Genomic DNA, 17,113 nt, shown 5'->3' with positions numbered 1-17,113 from the left:
TGGTCCTTGGAGTGGATTTGGTTGGAGTGTCTCCTCTGCTTCGGCGACAGGCCTGGAGCTGTGGCAGGAGCATCCCCACGGCTCATCAGTTCCCCGTTTTATCGGGGAGGTCAGAAGCTAATCGTGACCTTTTATTCCCTTGCTGAGAACAGCAGCTGGTGCCCTCAAGTGGTAAATCGCAGAAGGAGAGCGGCTCCAGCCGTGCAAGCCCGGCTTTGGGCTCCTGCCCCGGGGGGGATGCTGGGCTGGGGCCGTTGGACGCCTGCAGTGTTTTTGGCACTTCTAACCATGCTGTTTCGCCTTTGCAGGACAAGACAGTGTGGTGACTGTGGTGGGAAGGAGACATTGTTCCCAGCGGACTGGGGACCCCGACAGCAGGTGTACCCGGACAGCCACAGACGCTCCCCACTGCTTCATCCACCGACCTTTCTGTGGGGCCGGCTACGGCGTGTTCGCATTGAACATCCTGCCTTGACTGTGCTTTTGGTCAGTTGGAGCCCAAAAAACGTCCCCGTGAGATTAGATGGGGCTTGCACTGGATCTGCAGCCCCACTCCAGCATGGCCGCAGGGGATGCAGGGGGCTGCGGCAGGCAGTGGAGCCAAGGTCCAGGGAGCCGATCAAGGTCGGGGCTGCTGCCGTGAGCGGATGCACGGGGACAGCGATGCCCATCACGCAGGACAACGCAGGGGTCTTCCTCCCCCTCCTGTGCCAGTGGCTGCAGAACAGCCATCGGGAGGGGGCTGAGTGCACCGAGCAGCAGCTCTGCCGCTCGGCCGTCCAGAAGCTGAGTGAGTACATCCAGCTCAACTTCTCTGTGGACGAGAGCAAACTGCAGCCAGGGAGCTGCGGGACTTCAGATACGGAAATCTGCACCATGTACCTGGCCCAGGAGATGCGAAAAACCGAGGTTCTTGGGTTGAGCTTTGGGAACATCCCTGATCTGGGGGACTACGGGGAGAAGCGTCGGGGAGGGAAGAAGAGGAAGGGGCATAAGGGGCCGGTGCTCGACGTTGGGTGCATCTGGGTGACGGACTTGAAGAAAAACAGCCCGGCTGGGAAGTGCGGGAGAGTGCGCCTGAAAGACGAGATCCTTTCTCTGAACGGCCAGTTGATGGTTGGCGTGGACGTCACTGGTGCGAGGTAAGGGTGGAAGAGCAGCCATCGGCAGCTGCCTCTCATGCTGCGTGGTGCAGGTTGCAGTCGGTACTGTTTATGTCCGAGAGCAGAGGTTTTGACCTCTGCTTTCCATCCCCCGGGAGAGCTCTGGATTCCTTCTTAAGGTCTGTAGAAAATAAGTAACAAAAGCAAATCGATATTTAGCCTACATCTGCTACTCGCACATGCACTGGAAAATTTTGAGGGGTCATTGTGTCAAAAAATAGTAAGTAAGTCGTGAGCACTGGAGCGTCTCCACTAAAACAGGAGTCTTCCTGAGTTTGGATAAAACTGTTTTCCTAAGTAAAAATGAACACAGGCTCAGCAGCACCAGAAGATTTTTTTATAAGTGCATCTTATTTTTGTTGTATCATTTGAGTTGAGGGAAGCTTTTTTGACAGCTAAATGTTGTCTGGGACTTTTTCAAAGCAAGACATTTTTGTGTTTTCCAGATTGGAACAACTTCATTTTAATAAATTCCCTTTGATTTTATTGTATTTGCTCTCTTTTGCTGTCTCCTGTCCCAGAAAACTTGAAACCTTTAAGAGTTCAAATCAGAAATGAAGGTTCTTGCAATGATACAGATTATTCTTGCTTTTTTTATTTCAGCTGGTGCATGCTGTACAATCAGTTATTGGCCCAGCTTTGCTCTTTGTGGGCTGGCAGACTTGCTCACATTTCCTTTTGCAGAGGCAAAGACCTTTCTCTGCTAAAGATGAAGATGCAAAAGTTCATTCATACCTGAGGTTGCAATGTACCAGAGGGCACAAAATCCTCCCCATTTTGCCAAGAGTGGTTCATCCTGGGGATGGAGAGTTTTGGAAACAAAATGCTAGTGAAGTGGCCCTTCTTTAAAAGGAAACTCTGTTGATCTGCAGCCTGGGTAATCCAGCACGTTTTATGGGCCTTGGGAGTCATATGCCATTGTAGACCAGCTGAGAAAGTGCTCCAGCAAGTGAGATTTGCAACAGGGGCAAATAATGAATTTTAACTGAAATAAGCTGGATACTGGAAAAAAAAAAAAAAGTTGAATCTTTACAGATTCGTCCAGTGAGAATATAGCGTTGATGGGAAGACTCATTGGTTATTTATCTGCTGCTTTAGTTGTTGGGCTTGCAAAGCCACAGTGGCTTTGGGGGTGTAACACTTGCAAGTTATAATCCTGCAAAGTGCATGGCCTTTGCTCCCAACAGGCAGTGAATGTGGCAGCGGTTTGGGGTGATCATCGCTCCCGCTTCTTCCACTTGGCAGAATAAAAGCAGTGACTCCTCGATCTGTGGGTGCTGGTCAACCTGGCTGTGGTTTTGCAGGTGTGATAACAACCCTCTGTAATTTCAAGCCTGTAATTGAATGAGTGTATAAATATTGGTACTGTGGCAGTATCAATCAATCAGTGGCACCCTCAAATTCGAGAGGCTTTGTGGCAAAAAGCAGTTAGTTTGCTGTTTCCCCTTTGCCAGATGTCATGTTCCTAAAATCCAAGGGAATTGCTTGCAGTGGCCAGCAATAATGTTACCTTATTATTAATGCAAAAAGAAAGATAACAGCCAATGGAGTCGGAAATGTTTGGATATCTGTTCTTTTTATCGTATCCCTGAAGGCTTCATTTTGGGCTTGTTCCTTTTGGAAAGCTCTGTTATTAGACCAGCAAGCTGTGACCGCTGCTAATGAGAACAAAGCGCTCCATTTCCCTCAGTTGAGACTTTTGTTTTGGCCATTATGAAGGCAGAATTTTGGTGGTGCGGGCCAGTGTTTTGTTCATAAGATCCTGTTTTAGAATATTCTACATCCAATTTAGGCCAAAATTTAGGACATCTCTTAGTCAAAACCTGATTTATTTTCAGCATCCAGATCATCCTTGCCTAACTTACTGTCAACTGCTGTTTGACAAGGGTGATGTTGACCGATGACAGTTTGGGACCTTGAGGACGCTCTCAGTGTGGAGTCCTTGGTTTTTTTCTCTCAGGGAGCTGGCTGGTAGCTCCAATCCCATGTTACCACCTTGTTCATCTGATCTGCTCCACGATGCTTTGAGAGGCCTTCAGTAGGTTTCTCCATTGGGGTGCTCAGAAGGGACATAATTCTGTCCAGGTTTATAACAGGCTGAAAGGCAATGTCAGCTTGCCTTCTGGGAAGACTGTTTCAAAGAAGAAGCTTTCAGTATTTCCATATTGCTGGTATGGTGGCAGTAGCAGAGCCCTTTCCCCTTGACTCTTCAAGGTGTTGGGGCAGGGCAGCACACCGAATAGTAGTCCTGGCTTGATTTCTGTCTGCCTAATTATTCTCTGGCTGGGTGAGAAACTCTTCCAGGTCAATACAAAGGGGAGTGAGTGCTGTGATTTGCGGTGTGATGTACTTGGTGTAGCCTGCGCATGGTTGGTGAAATTAAAATACTGCCTTAGCTCCTGTAGCACCAGGCTGGATTGTGCAAGCAAAATCACTGCTTGCATGTTTATGCCTCGCCTGCCAGGTGTGCCAGGGCAGCCCCATCTTGGCTCGTGAGCGTGTTTTCCACACTGTTTTTTTAGGGGATCTCCTGATTTATTTCTGTAACAGTGGGGAATTTGGCATGAGGGTCTCATGACTCTGCCACTTTCGTGGGGGTTACCGCAGGGTTGGCAGCAGTGTGCTCACATACCCTGGGCTTCATGTCACCTCACCTCCAGCTCCATCCCACCACACAAACCCTCCCTGTTCCAAGGGGCTAAGCCAATACCCTGGACAACGGGAGAGGAGAGGTAGGGGCACACGGTCCCTTCTGCTGGCTGTCCTATGGACATGGTCAGCCTCTAGAAGATGCAGGGACAGATGGCTGGAGCCATAACAGATTGGGCAGCCCTGGACAGATTGTGCTCTGTCGGCACCTGCCTGGTGTAGGTCCTGTGCCTACGGGTCTTCAGGTCTCGGAGCGGTGATGGGGTCAGACACAGCGCAGAAGAGCAGCCCGCTGCTTCTCAGAGGAGCCAGCTGTGGGTATCACTCATCTGTCTATCCCTGCTAGGGAAGCTGAATCTGACTTTTTAAAAGAAAAGTAATTTATTTAAATTCCATTTGATTGCCATATAAACACCAGAAACAGGTTGATTATTGCTGAGCTTGTTTCTTTTTTTTCCTTTCTTTTCATTTAGAGAAACATTATGCAGTAATATAATCATCAAAGCTCTTTGCTTAACAGGGTATTATTACATTAGAGAGGAATGATGTAGGTGGTGGCATTTTTGGTGATGTTTGTGACTGAGGGAAAATTATTGCTCTCTTCAGAGTTAGCCAATTGTGTGTGTCTATCAAACACAATTGCAGGGAAATAAGCTGTATTGGAGTACTGAATAAAGGTTAGTCAAAACTCTGCATGTTTATTTATCTTCTGTCTATACAACTGTATCTCCAAAACACATGGGTTATGTTCCCCCAGACAACAACTTCCTATGTATTTTGGAACTACTACTCTCATTTTGGGCTATTACTCATTTACTGGAGGAAGGCTGTTAGTATTCCTGCAGATGACAGATGAATCCTTCATTTCTTGAGCATGACTGAATGGGGCTTCATTGAGCAAGTCCTGGGAGGATTGCAAAAGAATTATTTTGTCATGAATATCATTCAGTTTGAAATATTTGATTACGAATTTCATCAAGCATAGCTGCAGTGCTTGGACACAGCTACCATATACATCTAATCTTTAAAATCAGTGCTGAATAGATTTCCAAATTCAAACCGTTTTTGAAGAAAGCAGAGTAAGATACAAGTGATGACAGTGTGGTGTAAACATGAGATATTATTATAATTTTGTCATTGAGGAAACCCAACCACTGCTTCAAAATATCATGTTCCTCATCGCCAAAAATGACCAAACATCATCATGTGTGGGAATACAGTCAGGGAACTGGCTGGCTTCTTTTTTACCCACAACCTGGGGCTGCTTCCAAAAAATGAACAGAGAAGTGTTTTGACAGCCATACCTTTGCACAGCATTTTCTTAGTCTCTCTTCTTCAGCCAGTGTCCTGGGGGAGTTGCTAGGACTCCTCCCCAGCACAAGATACGGCATGCCGAATGTCAGGGAAATCAGTTTATTTTTAAAGACGCTGAGAAAGACCTTCAGAAATCAGATGTGGAATGGAGAGTGAGCTTCAAGTGCCACTCCTGAAGGCGAAGCTTTGACGTTACCTGAAGTTGGGGGTTTCAAACAGAGCCAAGGTCTGTCCTGAGTGCTTGCTGCTACTCCACATCACATGTACATGCTCCAGGATAGCTGGAAGTATGGAAGTGATGTCCTGGTCCTCCTAACAAGTAATGCTATTAGTAGTTTTGTGATATATGGACATTCTGAACACAGTCCTGCTTTTCTGTTAAGTGCTAGCAGCTGATTACAGAGCACAATACTGAATGTCTAACCAAATTACAGGTCTCAAAATGTGCAAAGCACTTTGTGCTGCGTGCCTGTGGCAGTCAATAACAGTCCTGGCCTCAGCTGGATGAAATCTTGAGGTTCTGTATCAAAACAGTCCTTGCTGGTGCTGGAAAGCCAATATGCAGTCTCTGGCTGTATTCGGAGTCAAATTCTGCTCTGAACCGTGGTCTTCAGAGGGGTGCTCTTCTTCTTTGCCCCCTTGTTGAGAGCCCTGCATGCAAGGAGATGCAGAGCAGTACATCTGCTGAGGGGATGGGAATGGAGAATGGAGACCTATGCTGTGTCTCAGTAGAGCTGCTCAAAAATCTGACAGCGTGGTTTGAAAACAGATATTTCAGAAGAGCACACCTTTAAAGGCACTTTTAATTGAGCTCTCCTTTCCTCAGAAGTTTGAACTGAATGATTTGTTTATCATAAACTGTTTTGCCGCTGCAATAGAAGGATTTTCTTGTTGGAAGACACACACCACCCCCCCCCCACCACCCCCACCCCGAATGTGGTTACTCTTTGATATCAAAGTGCAGTGCTCCAATTTTGCATTTTCCATGGGGCACTGCTTCCTGCCACGCTGTGGTGAGACACTGCCACTGCAGGAGGCTGGCTGTCCTTGCCATGGCCACTTTGTCCCCATTCTGGTGGCCATGGTTGTCTCTGGAGCATCGGCAGGATTTTCTAGCACTGTGTTACTCAGCAGTGTGTTCAAAACGCTTCCAGGTGCTCCGACTGGCGTGTGGGGATGGCATGCTGTGGGAACCAGAAGCAAGGGCTGTGCTCCCTCTGCTCATCAGCTGGGGCCCTCTGAGTTTTTGGTAACAAATCCATTCTTTAGTAGGGTCGGATGTTAGGGTGTATGAATGCCCGTGTTATGGTGGAAGGGGAGGTTTTCAGGTTTCTGTGCCTGTGATGGGCTCGTGTATCTCTGGAAGTTATTGTGGATTTATTTTCCACTTGGCAGAGCAATCTCCTTTATATATCCTTTTTCTTAAGGAAAAATCACCCCAAGAAAACTATCCTTGGTTATCGCAGAAAGCTTTGTCTCACCACACCCCCACCTCCTGGGCATGTCAGGTTGCATGGATTGATTGCTCTGTTTTACTGTGTTTCCTCACCTCCTTCCTAAAGCAAAAGTGCTGCCAACACAAAGTGCTGCTCAGTATAAGCAGCTGCTTTGCCTGGTGTTAGCAGGGCCTTCTCTTGGTTATGTTCATAAGAAAATATTTTTGTTTTAATAGGAAAACAAATGGAAATGTATCCTGGCCCTTTGCCCTTGGCCAAGGGGCAAACATTTCTGTGGGAGCTCCTTGTTAAAATATTAACAGCACTGACTACACAGAGAAAAACAAATACAGTGGTCCTGGAGACTGCCGCCTCCAAATACAATCTCAGGGAATAGATTTCTCGTAACTGACCAAAAAAATACCCCCAACCTATTGTGGAGTTGAATTAGTTTCCTTTTTTACATCATATTACCAATCTTCATGCTGGTAAGTGATGGATCAGGGCAGAGAGGCTGAGGCCTGGGGCTCGTTATCATGGACATGGATGGGAAGTGCACGCTGACATGCCCTCCGAGCTGCCTGGCGCGTGAGGTCCAAGGATGGAAAATAAGCAGCACATAGGGATTTTGGCTGAAGGTTTTCTCCTCCGGTTGAGCTGCTGTGAACTGGGGGACAGTGAATGTGTGCTAAATGTGTGCAAAATGAGAGGAAGCCTATGGATGTCTAACATTTCTCAGACACAGCTTAAGTCTCAGTGTGCTCCTGAAGTCTTGCAACACTGGAGCACAGAGCCCCCTCTGAAGCACGGCTGCTGTATTTTATGCTGATAGTGGATATTAATTCCCCCCTTAAAATATAATAGGACTAAGAAACTAAGAAAGAGATGTTTTTCTCCCCTTCTTTCATGTCTTCAGGAAAAGTATGAGCAGACTTAGCCACACTTGTTAAGAAATAAATTGCTCTGAAGAAATAAGCTTTAACCCAAATCCTCTCTCAAGAGCCAAAGATTTAAGCAGAAGGTCACTAATCCCCAGACTCATCAGAGATCATTTAGCTTGTTTGTCCTCTTTGCTTTATTAATCTAGCGTGGATTCACTCAGTTTCCCCTCTGGTTCCTGTCTTCCCTCTCAGCCTCCCTGTGCTGAGTCCAGCCTCTGCAGAGGCAAAAACCATTCCCTCATAGAGATGGTCATTTGCAGCATCCCACTGCTACAACTGCCTCCTCAACAGGCTTTCCAAACCCCTTGTCCTCCTCAACTTTGCACCATATGTATCTTCTCACTCAGCTCAGTTTTATCTAAAACCCATAAAAGATGATGGAAAGACTCCCACTGGTTTAAATAGCTCATGTCCTGTATGTGTTTGTCCCAAAATTTTGGGAGCAATATGCTCGTCAGTGCCTTCTACACACTGTTGCCACTGAACAACAGAGCTGGCCTCTCTCGGTAGAAAGCGTGATCCCCAGAGGATATACATGTATAATTAGGTAACATCCCCAGGGTCATCTGCAGCAAATGCTCCCCAGCCCCAGCTCTGCATGCTTTCTTTTCAGAGGGATTGCATCAGGCTTGAAAAGACTTGGACAGAGGTTGGTGGTGTTGCCTTAGGAGACACAAAAGCTTCAGAGGTTATAGAGTGGGTTGTCCTGAACTGTTTTTGTGTGCTTTTGTTTTGTTCCATTGAGCTGTGAAGCTCTGCTTAGAAGGCCGTACCTTGTTGCCAAATATATGGCTGCGCATCTCCATTTAATTTGCTGTTCTGACCGCACTGTAATTACAAGAGAACAAGCCGACTGTTTGGGAGGGAGCTCTGCCCTCCCCACTCATCTACTGTGGGAACAGCCTGGTTTGGTGAATCAGCTTTGTGCCTCATCATTTATCCCTGACACCAAAGTGCCAGAAAGAGCCTTTTTCCATCCTGAGTGGGATTTTCAGCCTCTCACGCAGCAAGCATCCCATGCTCTCAGGTCATCTGGAAGCACAGTCAGATGCAGCAGAACTTAACTAATTGGCAAACTGCTGGAACGCGCAACATAGGGTCACTTTTTTCCACCACGCAGCCAAGGAGCAGGTGAGGCCTTCAGCCACAGCAGCAGTTATTTTCACAGCCTCTCCAGCAGTGCATTTTCTAGCACAGAACAATGTTTTAGCCATCAATAATTAAAAATAGAGATGTTCAAAAACACGAGCAAGGAACATTTTGTGCCCATTATTCTTGCTCTCTCTATAATGCTTGTGCCCTTACACACCAATTTGCAATGTGCAGTGTCTCTTCTAATCTGTAAATGTGAATTTCTCTTCGTATCTGGGAGTCCAAAGTTTTGCACAAAGCAGGCTGTGGGCTAAACTCTGATCTCCATGAGACAGCAGCACTGAGCTGCTGCAGGAGGAGGCAACTGGAGCCGGGTTACTGGGTTGCTGCAAGATGCATGGCAGGTTGTCCTTTCCCACCCATACTGACTGATGTGCCATGAGTCCTGGAAAGGCACAGCTTCTCCAGTCTTCATTGAAATGTTTGTTCTCACAGCACTGGGCTAAGCGACCAGTGTTCCCATTCTCAGAAGGGTTTTGGGGCTGCTCTGCAAGGAGGCAATGATCATATCTTCTTGCCAACCTCATGTACTTTTGGGTGTCACGGTTGCTGTCCTGGAAGATGCACTAGGACTGAGTGGTGACCCTCCAGAGCTAAAAGCATTAATGGTGGCGGCAGCTTAAAACCTGCTTATTCCCTGTCACTGGCAATCAGGACTGGCTTGGAAAGGACAGGAGCAGGGAGGGTTGAAAGATGCTGAACAGGAGACAGTTCCACAGGCAGAGACTGTGCGCGACATCAGCCTCAGAGAGATGGCTTGTCAACATGAACCTGCCATCTACGGGCATAAGTGAGAGGATAAATATAAGAAACGTACATGTGATGAGCAGAGAGGCAGGTATATAACTCCAGAGACAGCTGCTGCGGTGGATGGCTTTGGGGCTGGGCTTTTTTTTTCCCGTGGAAAACTCATTGCTTTTCTTATCTGATGTGACACTTGCCTCCAGCTCTGAGCGGTATCACATGCTCCTTGAAACTTATTTTTCTGTCTCCTTTCTATCAGATGTAGGCTAAGACGGGACGGGCTTATGTATCAATCACAGGCTCTGCAGCATCACTCACCGTTCTTGCTGCTTTCTCTGCATGAAATGTATGACACTCAGCAAGATCATCTGGGCTTCCAAAGGCAAACACTTTTAACAGACCAGTACCAGTAAAAAGATAAGTTGGCAGGCACTGCCAGAAGGTTTGGGGCAGCTCAGGAAGACTTGTACCTACCGAGACAGGACAAGAGTAGGGCAAATGCGATTATTAGCAGCAAACTTAGACCTAGAGCATCGAAGACTCAGGAAGCCCAGCCAGACTGAAGGCTCTTTAACAAGACTGTGAGAAACTAGAGGTAGATGGAAAATGGATTCAAGCTTTTTCAAAATGCAACAAAACTGTTGAAATGTGACTGAACCAGATTATTGTTTCTGCTGATGCCTATGACTCTCTTCTATTGTTTAAAAAGGTGGCAAGGTCTGTTTTTTCCCTTCTTCATAGTAGGTATTATAGATAACTGGATGATATTCTAAAAAAAACCTGGCAAAACAAAGAGTTGATTGATAGAGCAATCATTTTGACTGTGTTTTCCTAGTCCATTACTTGATCGTTGGAATGGGTTCAGGCTAGCAGAGTAACTATTCGATGAAACAGAAGTCAGTGATGTCCTTCTCATCCTCATACACATTGACCAGCGGCTCTTTGTGCCATGATAACTGAAGAATTTCTAAGTGCTTGCCAATTTTTCATAGCTTGGGCTATTTTTGTTCTGGTAGTGAAGAGAAAAACATGGACATGTGGTAACCAGTAAACTTTATGGTACCATCTATCTGAACACAGAGCCCACATGAGGAAAATGAGGTAGAGGTTGGGGAATTCCTTCTTGAAAACTCACTGATGATAAATGGAGCCAAACCGGTGTGCGACAGTCTCACTGAAAATGGTTTCTAACAAACACACTAATTGTTCTGCTGAATTCGACATTTCATATTTTCATCTGTAGAAAAGTAGTTCTACTAAAACACAGATTTTTCTCAGTTTCCTCTAGAGGGCAATGTCATATAAATATTTAAAGCAATTTTTGGGTTATGTCAACCGGGAATTTAGCCTGCCTTGTCTAAGAATTCATAAGACAGCAGTGAAAAGTGTTTCTTTACATGGTTTTTAGAATGTGTATATATGTAATATAATTACTCTAATTGTTTCTTGCACTTGTTCAGTGTAGTAGCTAATACCTTTAAGGAGCACAGAAGTATGTTGTGCATTTTGGGCAGGTTTGCCTATGCCGGAATGCAGAAAGGGAACTGCTCATGAAGACCTGACTCTCTCTTATACCTGTGCAGCTTCAACGACTTTCAGCAGCTACTCCTTATTTGAACTATAATAAAAGAGATTATAATCCAGTCCTCTGAGAATGAAGTTACCAGTTGCTGTAGTTTGTGTTGGTAGCTGGAACTTCAGTGCAGAGGATAAACCTAAGTACCAAGTCTAAGTGGTCCATAGGACCTACAACACAGAAGGGTTTTGTGTTACTGCTTATTTCCCTAAGAATTTAGGTATTCCCACATTCATTAACTGTATTGCTTGTTTGATGGATGTTAGTAACAGTGCAATTTTCAAATTAATTGTCCACATAAACAGCTGCTAAAATTAGTATGAGTCAAAGGTGGCCACTCTGGACCTTAATAATTGAACTTAAGGGATATTGTCTCCTATTTTCAGTCACTGTAGTGTAAAAAATGGCAAATATGGATAAAGGCTGTTTTGTTTTACTTAAAGCTCAGATGTATAATTTGAAACACGCTTACACAGGCACAAACTTCTTTTTTGTTGTCTCTGTAATTATCTTCCTCCCTTCCCCCAAACCAACACTACTAAAAGGGAAATTTGCTCTTGACTTCCCAACATGAAAATGGCTTTAGGGAAATCCTTTTAGAATTAGTCTCCTTTCCCCTCCTGATGGTGACTAGTCCTCTGGAGCATCACCATAATGGCCTTATTGGATTAACTTGCAAATCCCATATGTTTACTGAATTTGTGGGTTAGCATTCTTTGTAAAATATCTCTTCCAAAAAAGTAATGGGCAATCTACAGTTGCCAAGTTCTCTAAATGAATAAACCTGTTTGTTTGTTTTTCCCCAAACAGGAAAAGCAATTATTTCAAGTAAAACACTTATTCCCAAAAGCACTCTATTTGAAAACAAGGGCCTATGAATAAAAAGAGCAATAGTTGCATTGGCTTCAAAGCCAGCAGGCATTAGGTAGCAACACAGGATTTGCCCTCTACTTTTGAGTAACAGGAGTTCTAAGAAAAATCTGAGGACACAGCTCTTCTGTAGCCTTTACAAGTTAAATAGGTGAGAACTGCTTTTTAATTACTGCTGCTGGCCAGGCAGGACTTACTCTTAAACCATGTGTTCACAGAAATATGATAAGGAGTTTGTAAATTTTAAGTTGTGGGGAAAAATTTTTAAAGACACTAGCGGCAACTAAATATTCTTAGTTTCATTTCTCATGCTGCATGGATGTGATGAATAGCTTCAGGTTTCAACCGTGTATTCATCACCACCTCGGTTTAGGGTTCATGTTTGGATCTTGCTGGCTCTAAGGTATCTGACAGCTTAATGCTTCATCACAGAGGATTATTCTTTGCCTTCGGCTGGAAGGAGCTATGCTGGGGGCTATAGGTGTGCAAGGAGGTTGATTCACGTTGAGCTGGGATCTCGATACGTGGGTAGCCCTGGGAATGTCACTCTTGCATGGCTGCAGGTACTGAAGGGACCACCAAGGGTTCAGGACTTCGCCTCCTCCTGCTCACTCTCTCTGCCTTCCTTGCTGGAGAGTGGTCTGAAGCACAGCTTTCTTGCACAGAAAAACAAAGCTATACCTGAGGCCACTGACAATACCATAACACCATGGGCTTCGGTGGAGTTGCTTCCTGTTTGCCTCCATGGAGATGGGGAAACTCTGCCTTCCAAATTTCCTCCTGCCACTCCATATCTGAACCAGCAATACACAAAATCATCTCCTCTCTGATCTGTTTTTCGATCATTGCCTGCATTTGGAAAGTAAATGGTATGTACAGCAGAGCAAAAAATTATTTAGTAAACTAGCCAATTTCATCAGGATGAACTATGTGGTTAAAATAAATCTGATTCCAATAATTCACCAGTTATGCTGTGGAGAAAGAAATAATAATAGTTAAAAAAAGTGTAAGGATGCCAAATGGATCAGAAGTTAATGGCTGGTGTGTGGAATTCAAAGTCAACAAGGGTTTACTGCAGGGCTCTGCCTTTAAATGGACTCTGTTTTAAATAGTGTATGAGAAAGGCAGAATCTCAGTGTTTTATTAGAATTATTTTGTGACTCAGATGCTTTCTATGATGACCCAAGAATCAAATTATAAACTGTGGAAATGAGTTTAAGGGGCATCAGCATTAAAAAAAAAAATCATGCAAGTTAGAAGAGAAGTAAATGTCTGTCTTGAGAGAGGTGGATTTCAGAAGTGGTTGAAAACAAAAGAGGTAAAAGACAAGATGGTAGAAAAAAATTAGGGTGGAAGAAGGACTTAGAAATTCATTAATTCTGTCTGGCTGAATAATAATCAAAAGTGTTTTGTCTAATATGTAATTAAATTAGGTATCATTATCTGTTAAAAGAGTTCAGCCCGCTCTAATAACCAAGGAAACCAATCCTGAGTCCAGGTGTCAGCTCCCATACTCCCTGAGGTTTTCCCAGCCTCGAGGATATTCTCTCATTTAATGATAGTACCAATAATAGTATTAAAGAATATAAGGAGGCATATTCTCCCTTTTTGTATGATCTTCAACATGCACAGCAGCACGCTTGGGACCCACTGGCCATGTACAATGTTAGCGGAATCATGTGTGACTTGGTGAAGCCAAGTCAAGATCTCCTTTAGATTAAAAAACATCATATACCTTGCTATATACCAAGTCACAAGCTGGTGTAAGAATCCAGCATGAACCCAATGTAAAGAGCTGGTTTAAATTCCATGTAAAATTTTGCCTTCTTCACATATTAGTGGCATTTGCTACTTGTTTGTAGTTCACGTTGCTTTCTGCAGCAAGCCCGTGCTGGTTGCCTGCTTTACCTTCCGTTTCTCTTCTGCATGCTTCTATTTTAAATCATTTACTTGTAAGTTATGTTTGCATAAACTGTATATGACTTAGAGCTATGTATCTAACTCCTGTCAGGATCTTACAGCCTAATGGATAGCACGTTTGGACTTAAGAAGTGTTGGGTCCTGGTCAAGCCTTTTCCCCCCACTGTGAACAAGTCATGGCACTAGTGACAGGGAGGTGATGACAGCAGCTTGCTTTCTGCAGGTGCTTGAGCTCTCCGGGGGAAAAGCACTTTATTAAATGCTGGGTTTTACTGCGGAGCATTTCTTTCCAGGTACCTGCCTGTCTGTTGGAGGGTTATAAAGTCAGAGCAGCTTCATAAGGGCTAAAGTTCTTTGAAATATCTGTTTCTGCAGAAGTACATTTGAGCAATACAAATAAGCTTATGAGATACCTGCCTGGTTATGAATTTAGCTATTATCCAGTCTTCCCAAGTGTCTCCAAGAGGCGTCAGTGTAAACAAGTGAGACTTATTTACCTGTAGGCTTTTGCTATAATAATGACAGAATGGAAAAACTGAATTCTGTTTTTCCAAGGCCTTGAAGCCAAAACACTGTCCTTCTCTGCGCCTAGTGCAAGCTTTGAGAAAAAAAAAAAAAAAAAACACAACCTTGTTTTTGTCATGGTGCTCCAGCCAACACGCAGCTGAAGTTTGATTTCCAGATATGGTATTTGAGGTTTGATGTGAAGTGAGAAGGTCCAAAGCCAAGCCTGCTGGAGCTGCCAGTTTTCTGGTTGGAGCAATCGCTCCAGTTCATAAAACTTTGCATATTATACCCTCATCGGGTTATCTTTTAGAGCTGGAACAGTGCAAAAGTCTAGCAGGGCAGCTCTGGATGTGGGATGTGTGTTTATTGAGGAAAAAGGAGCCACTTTGGGGCTTTACTGGGGAAAATGTGATGAAATGGTTTCCTGTTCAATACAAGTCTTATTTGGTGAGAACTTCCTTGCAAGTATAAACTGGCTCCTTGGGAAGCAACTGAGCTGAGGAGGAACCAGTATCAGTATCAAGATAAGCACATGAGAAAAAGAAAAACAGGATTAAATATAACCATATAATTAATCTCATGGCTGCGTGGCCACGTACTGGGAACAGCCTGGTAATGCTGGGAGCATCCCCCTACCCCAGCCCCTAAATATAACCCTCTCTCATGCTCACTTCAGACACATCCCCCTTGTTTTATGGTCCCCAGTTTGTCCATCAAGGAGCCCATGGGAGATGTGCAGGGGTGGTGTGGGAGTTTCAGGTGTGGACACTGGGAGGAGATTTATGCTGCCGTTCGTGTTCTCCAGGGACTTGTTTCTGGGGTTCCCCAGACACCACTTCTGAGGACTAACTTCGTGCAGGGAATGGGACAAAAAAAGTAAATGTGAGGTGAGGCTGAGGGTTTCCATCTTGGTCACATTTTGCCGCCTGCTCTTTCGGCAGCATTCATCAAAGTAGCCTGAAAATTGTGTCCTGGAGAAATAGCTTGATTGAATATTTAACTTCTAAGCTTACCATCACTCTTATTTTTCCCCAGGTCAGTCGCATATTGGAACTTTTAACCTTTAGATTGTTCCAATTGATCAAAATGTTCCTGTGTAGTTACTGAGGCCTGATGCTTTTTTTTTTTCTTTCAAATGATGGCAAAATCTGCTCCTGACTTGGGAGGAAGGCTTGGGGACCTTACCAAATGAAAGCCTGAAACCACAGAAGAGCATTTGTTGTTCATAATACCCCTTCTCTTTGAGTACAATCAAAAGGCAAATTATTTTTCACCCCTTATAAAATGACTTCACTTTTCCCCCAACATTTTACATAATCATTGAAGGGGAAGTAGGTGAATCCCAAATATTAGGGGACAGAGGAGTGGTTCCTGATTTCCATATGTGTAAGCATTATGCCAGGGTAACTTGATTAACTAAAGAGGTGACTCTGGGTTTATGGCCATGTAAAAGGCGAATTGGACCTGCAGGATGTGTTCTCAACTATGGGCAGCTGCCACAGACTAGTCCATAAGAAAACATCACAGCTCCAAAAAATTAACACGAAGCTAAGGACCAGTCATAAATCCCCAATCCAACAAGATACAGGGATATCCTGGTGAAAAATCCAAAATGGATCAGAAATCCAAGAAAGACCCTGCCCATGGACCCCATAAGCACAGTGCCTGAGATCTGCCATCAGTAGCAGATTCTACTGATACATGGTGTGGAGGCTATAACAAAGACACGCTGGACTCGTCCAGGCCAAGCAAGAAGTCTTGCAGATTAAATTTGTATTAGTTGGAGCCTGTAGATTGCTTTAGCAAGCAAAATTGAGCCTGGATGTTAAGATGATCTGGATCAAGAAATCCAAATTAGGTTTCCTCTTTAAAGAGAAACGAGCACATTTTGGCAGTGCTTTTCGTAATGGTTTTAGAAAGAAACTATTTGGAAACAGATGCAGTATGTTTCTGCATATTAAATCCAGTCTGTGAAATAAAACTACTCTCTCTGACTGCCCAGAACGGTCAGAAGACTCCTGGAACAAAATCCTCCCTAAATCTCATGTATGTTTCAAGGAAGACTCTTGAAACGTTAATAAGTGGTGAGCGGATGGCACGTTCTGACATGCGCTGGGAAGTACGCACAGATAAAAGGCAGGATGGTTGGGTATGTTTAAAAAGCAAACAAGATCTGGGCTTCCACTTTGAATATCATAAGGTATGGAGCACAATGTGTTGCATTAGTGGAGGCTATTCTAGCATAAAATGAAAGCCACATTTGGAACCATCTCTGCAGCCCTAGTTTAGGACACTGGGGAGAGTAATATAAAATGACTCCAGGGTGGAGCACAGGTTGCTGGAGGGGGCAGCCTCTGCTGTAACCTACATTATTTTTGTAGTAAAGAGAAGGGAAAAATGTTGCTTTCATAGGAAATGCTAGGGAGCAGGCACGTATGGGCAGTGTATTTGCCAGGGGAGAGTGAACCCCTGAACAGAGAGCTTGTGTAGCCCTACCTGCTATGCGAGTCCTGCTAGCTGGGGTGCTGGCAGTGCAAGTAGTGCCTAAGCATCCTCCTGGGTGTTTGCAGAGGAGTAAAAAGCTCTGTTCCCTTGGCTGCTCTGAAAATGCACCATGCCAGAGCTTGCATTACTCCCCATGGAGGTGTGGTTAAGTGTCGGTGTGCTCCTGGCAGCCTTCATCAGCAGAGGGGCTTGCTCCCCTGTCCCAGCATCATTGTACAGTCGAGGTCGTGGCTGGGGCTGGGAACAGGCACCAGCCTTCCTCTCCTCTGGCCCTTCCCTCTCTCATCTTTACCTTATCTCCCTTGTGCTTCTTCTGGGATGTGTGGTCTTGTCCCA

At 44.7% G+C, this 17,113-nt stretch overlaps 1 protein-coding gene across 1 annotated transcript in view; it reads left to right on the top strand.

Annotated features, from left to right (window-relative positions):
- Positions 1 to 663: 663 nt before the first annotated feature.
- PDZD2 (PDZ domain containing 2) overlaps positions 664 to 17,113 on the top strand; it is a gene marked incomplete at both ends in the record, with an annotated part of 140,247 nt that continues 123,797 nt past the window's right edge. The window contains one exon of the mRNA XM_082337490.1: positions 664 to 1,142. Coding sequence (XP_082193616.1) covers positions 664 to 1,142 — 479 coding nt within the window. The remainder of the gene's footprint in view (positions 1,143 to 17,113) is intronic.

This window comes from Platalea leucorodia, assembly GCF_965183815.1.
Source record: "Platalea leucorodia genome assembly, chromosome: Z".
In the NCBI taxonomy this organism is placed as follows: Eukaryota; Metazoa; Chordata; class Aves; order Pelecaniformes; family Threskiornithidae; genus Platalea; species Platalea leucorodia.
Note: the sequence above shows the minus strand (reverse complement) of the source record. Positions and strands in the feature narration are given on the sequence as shown.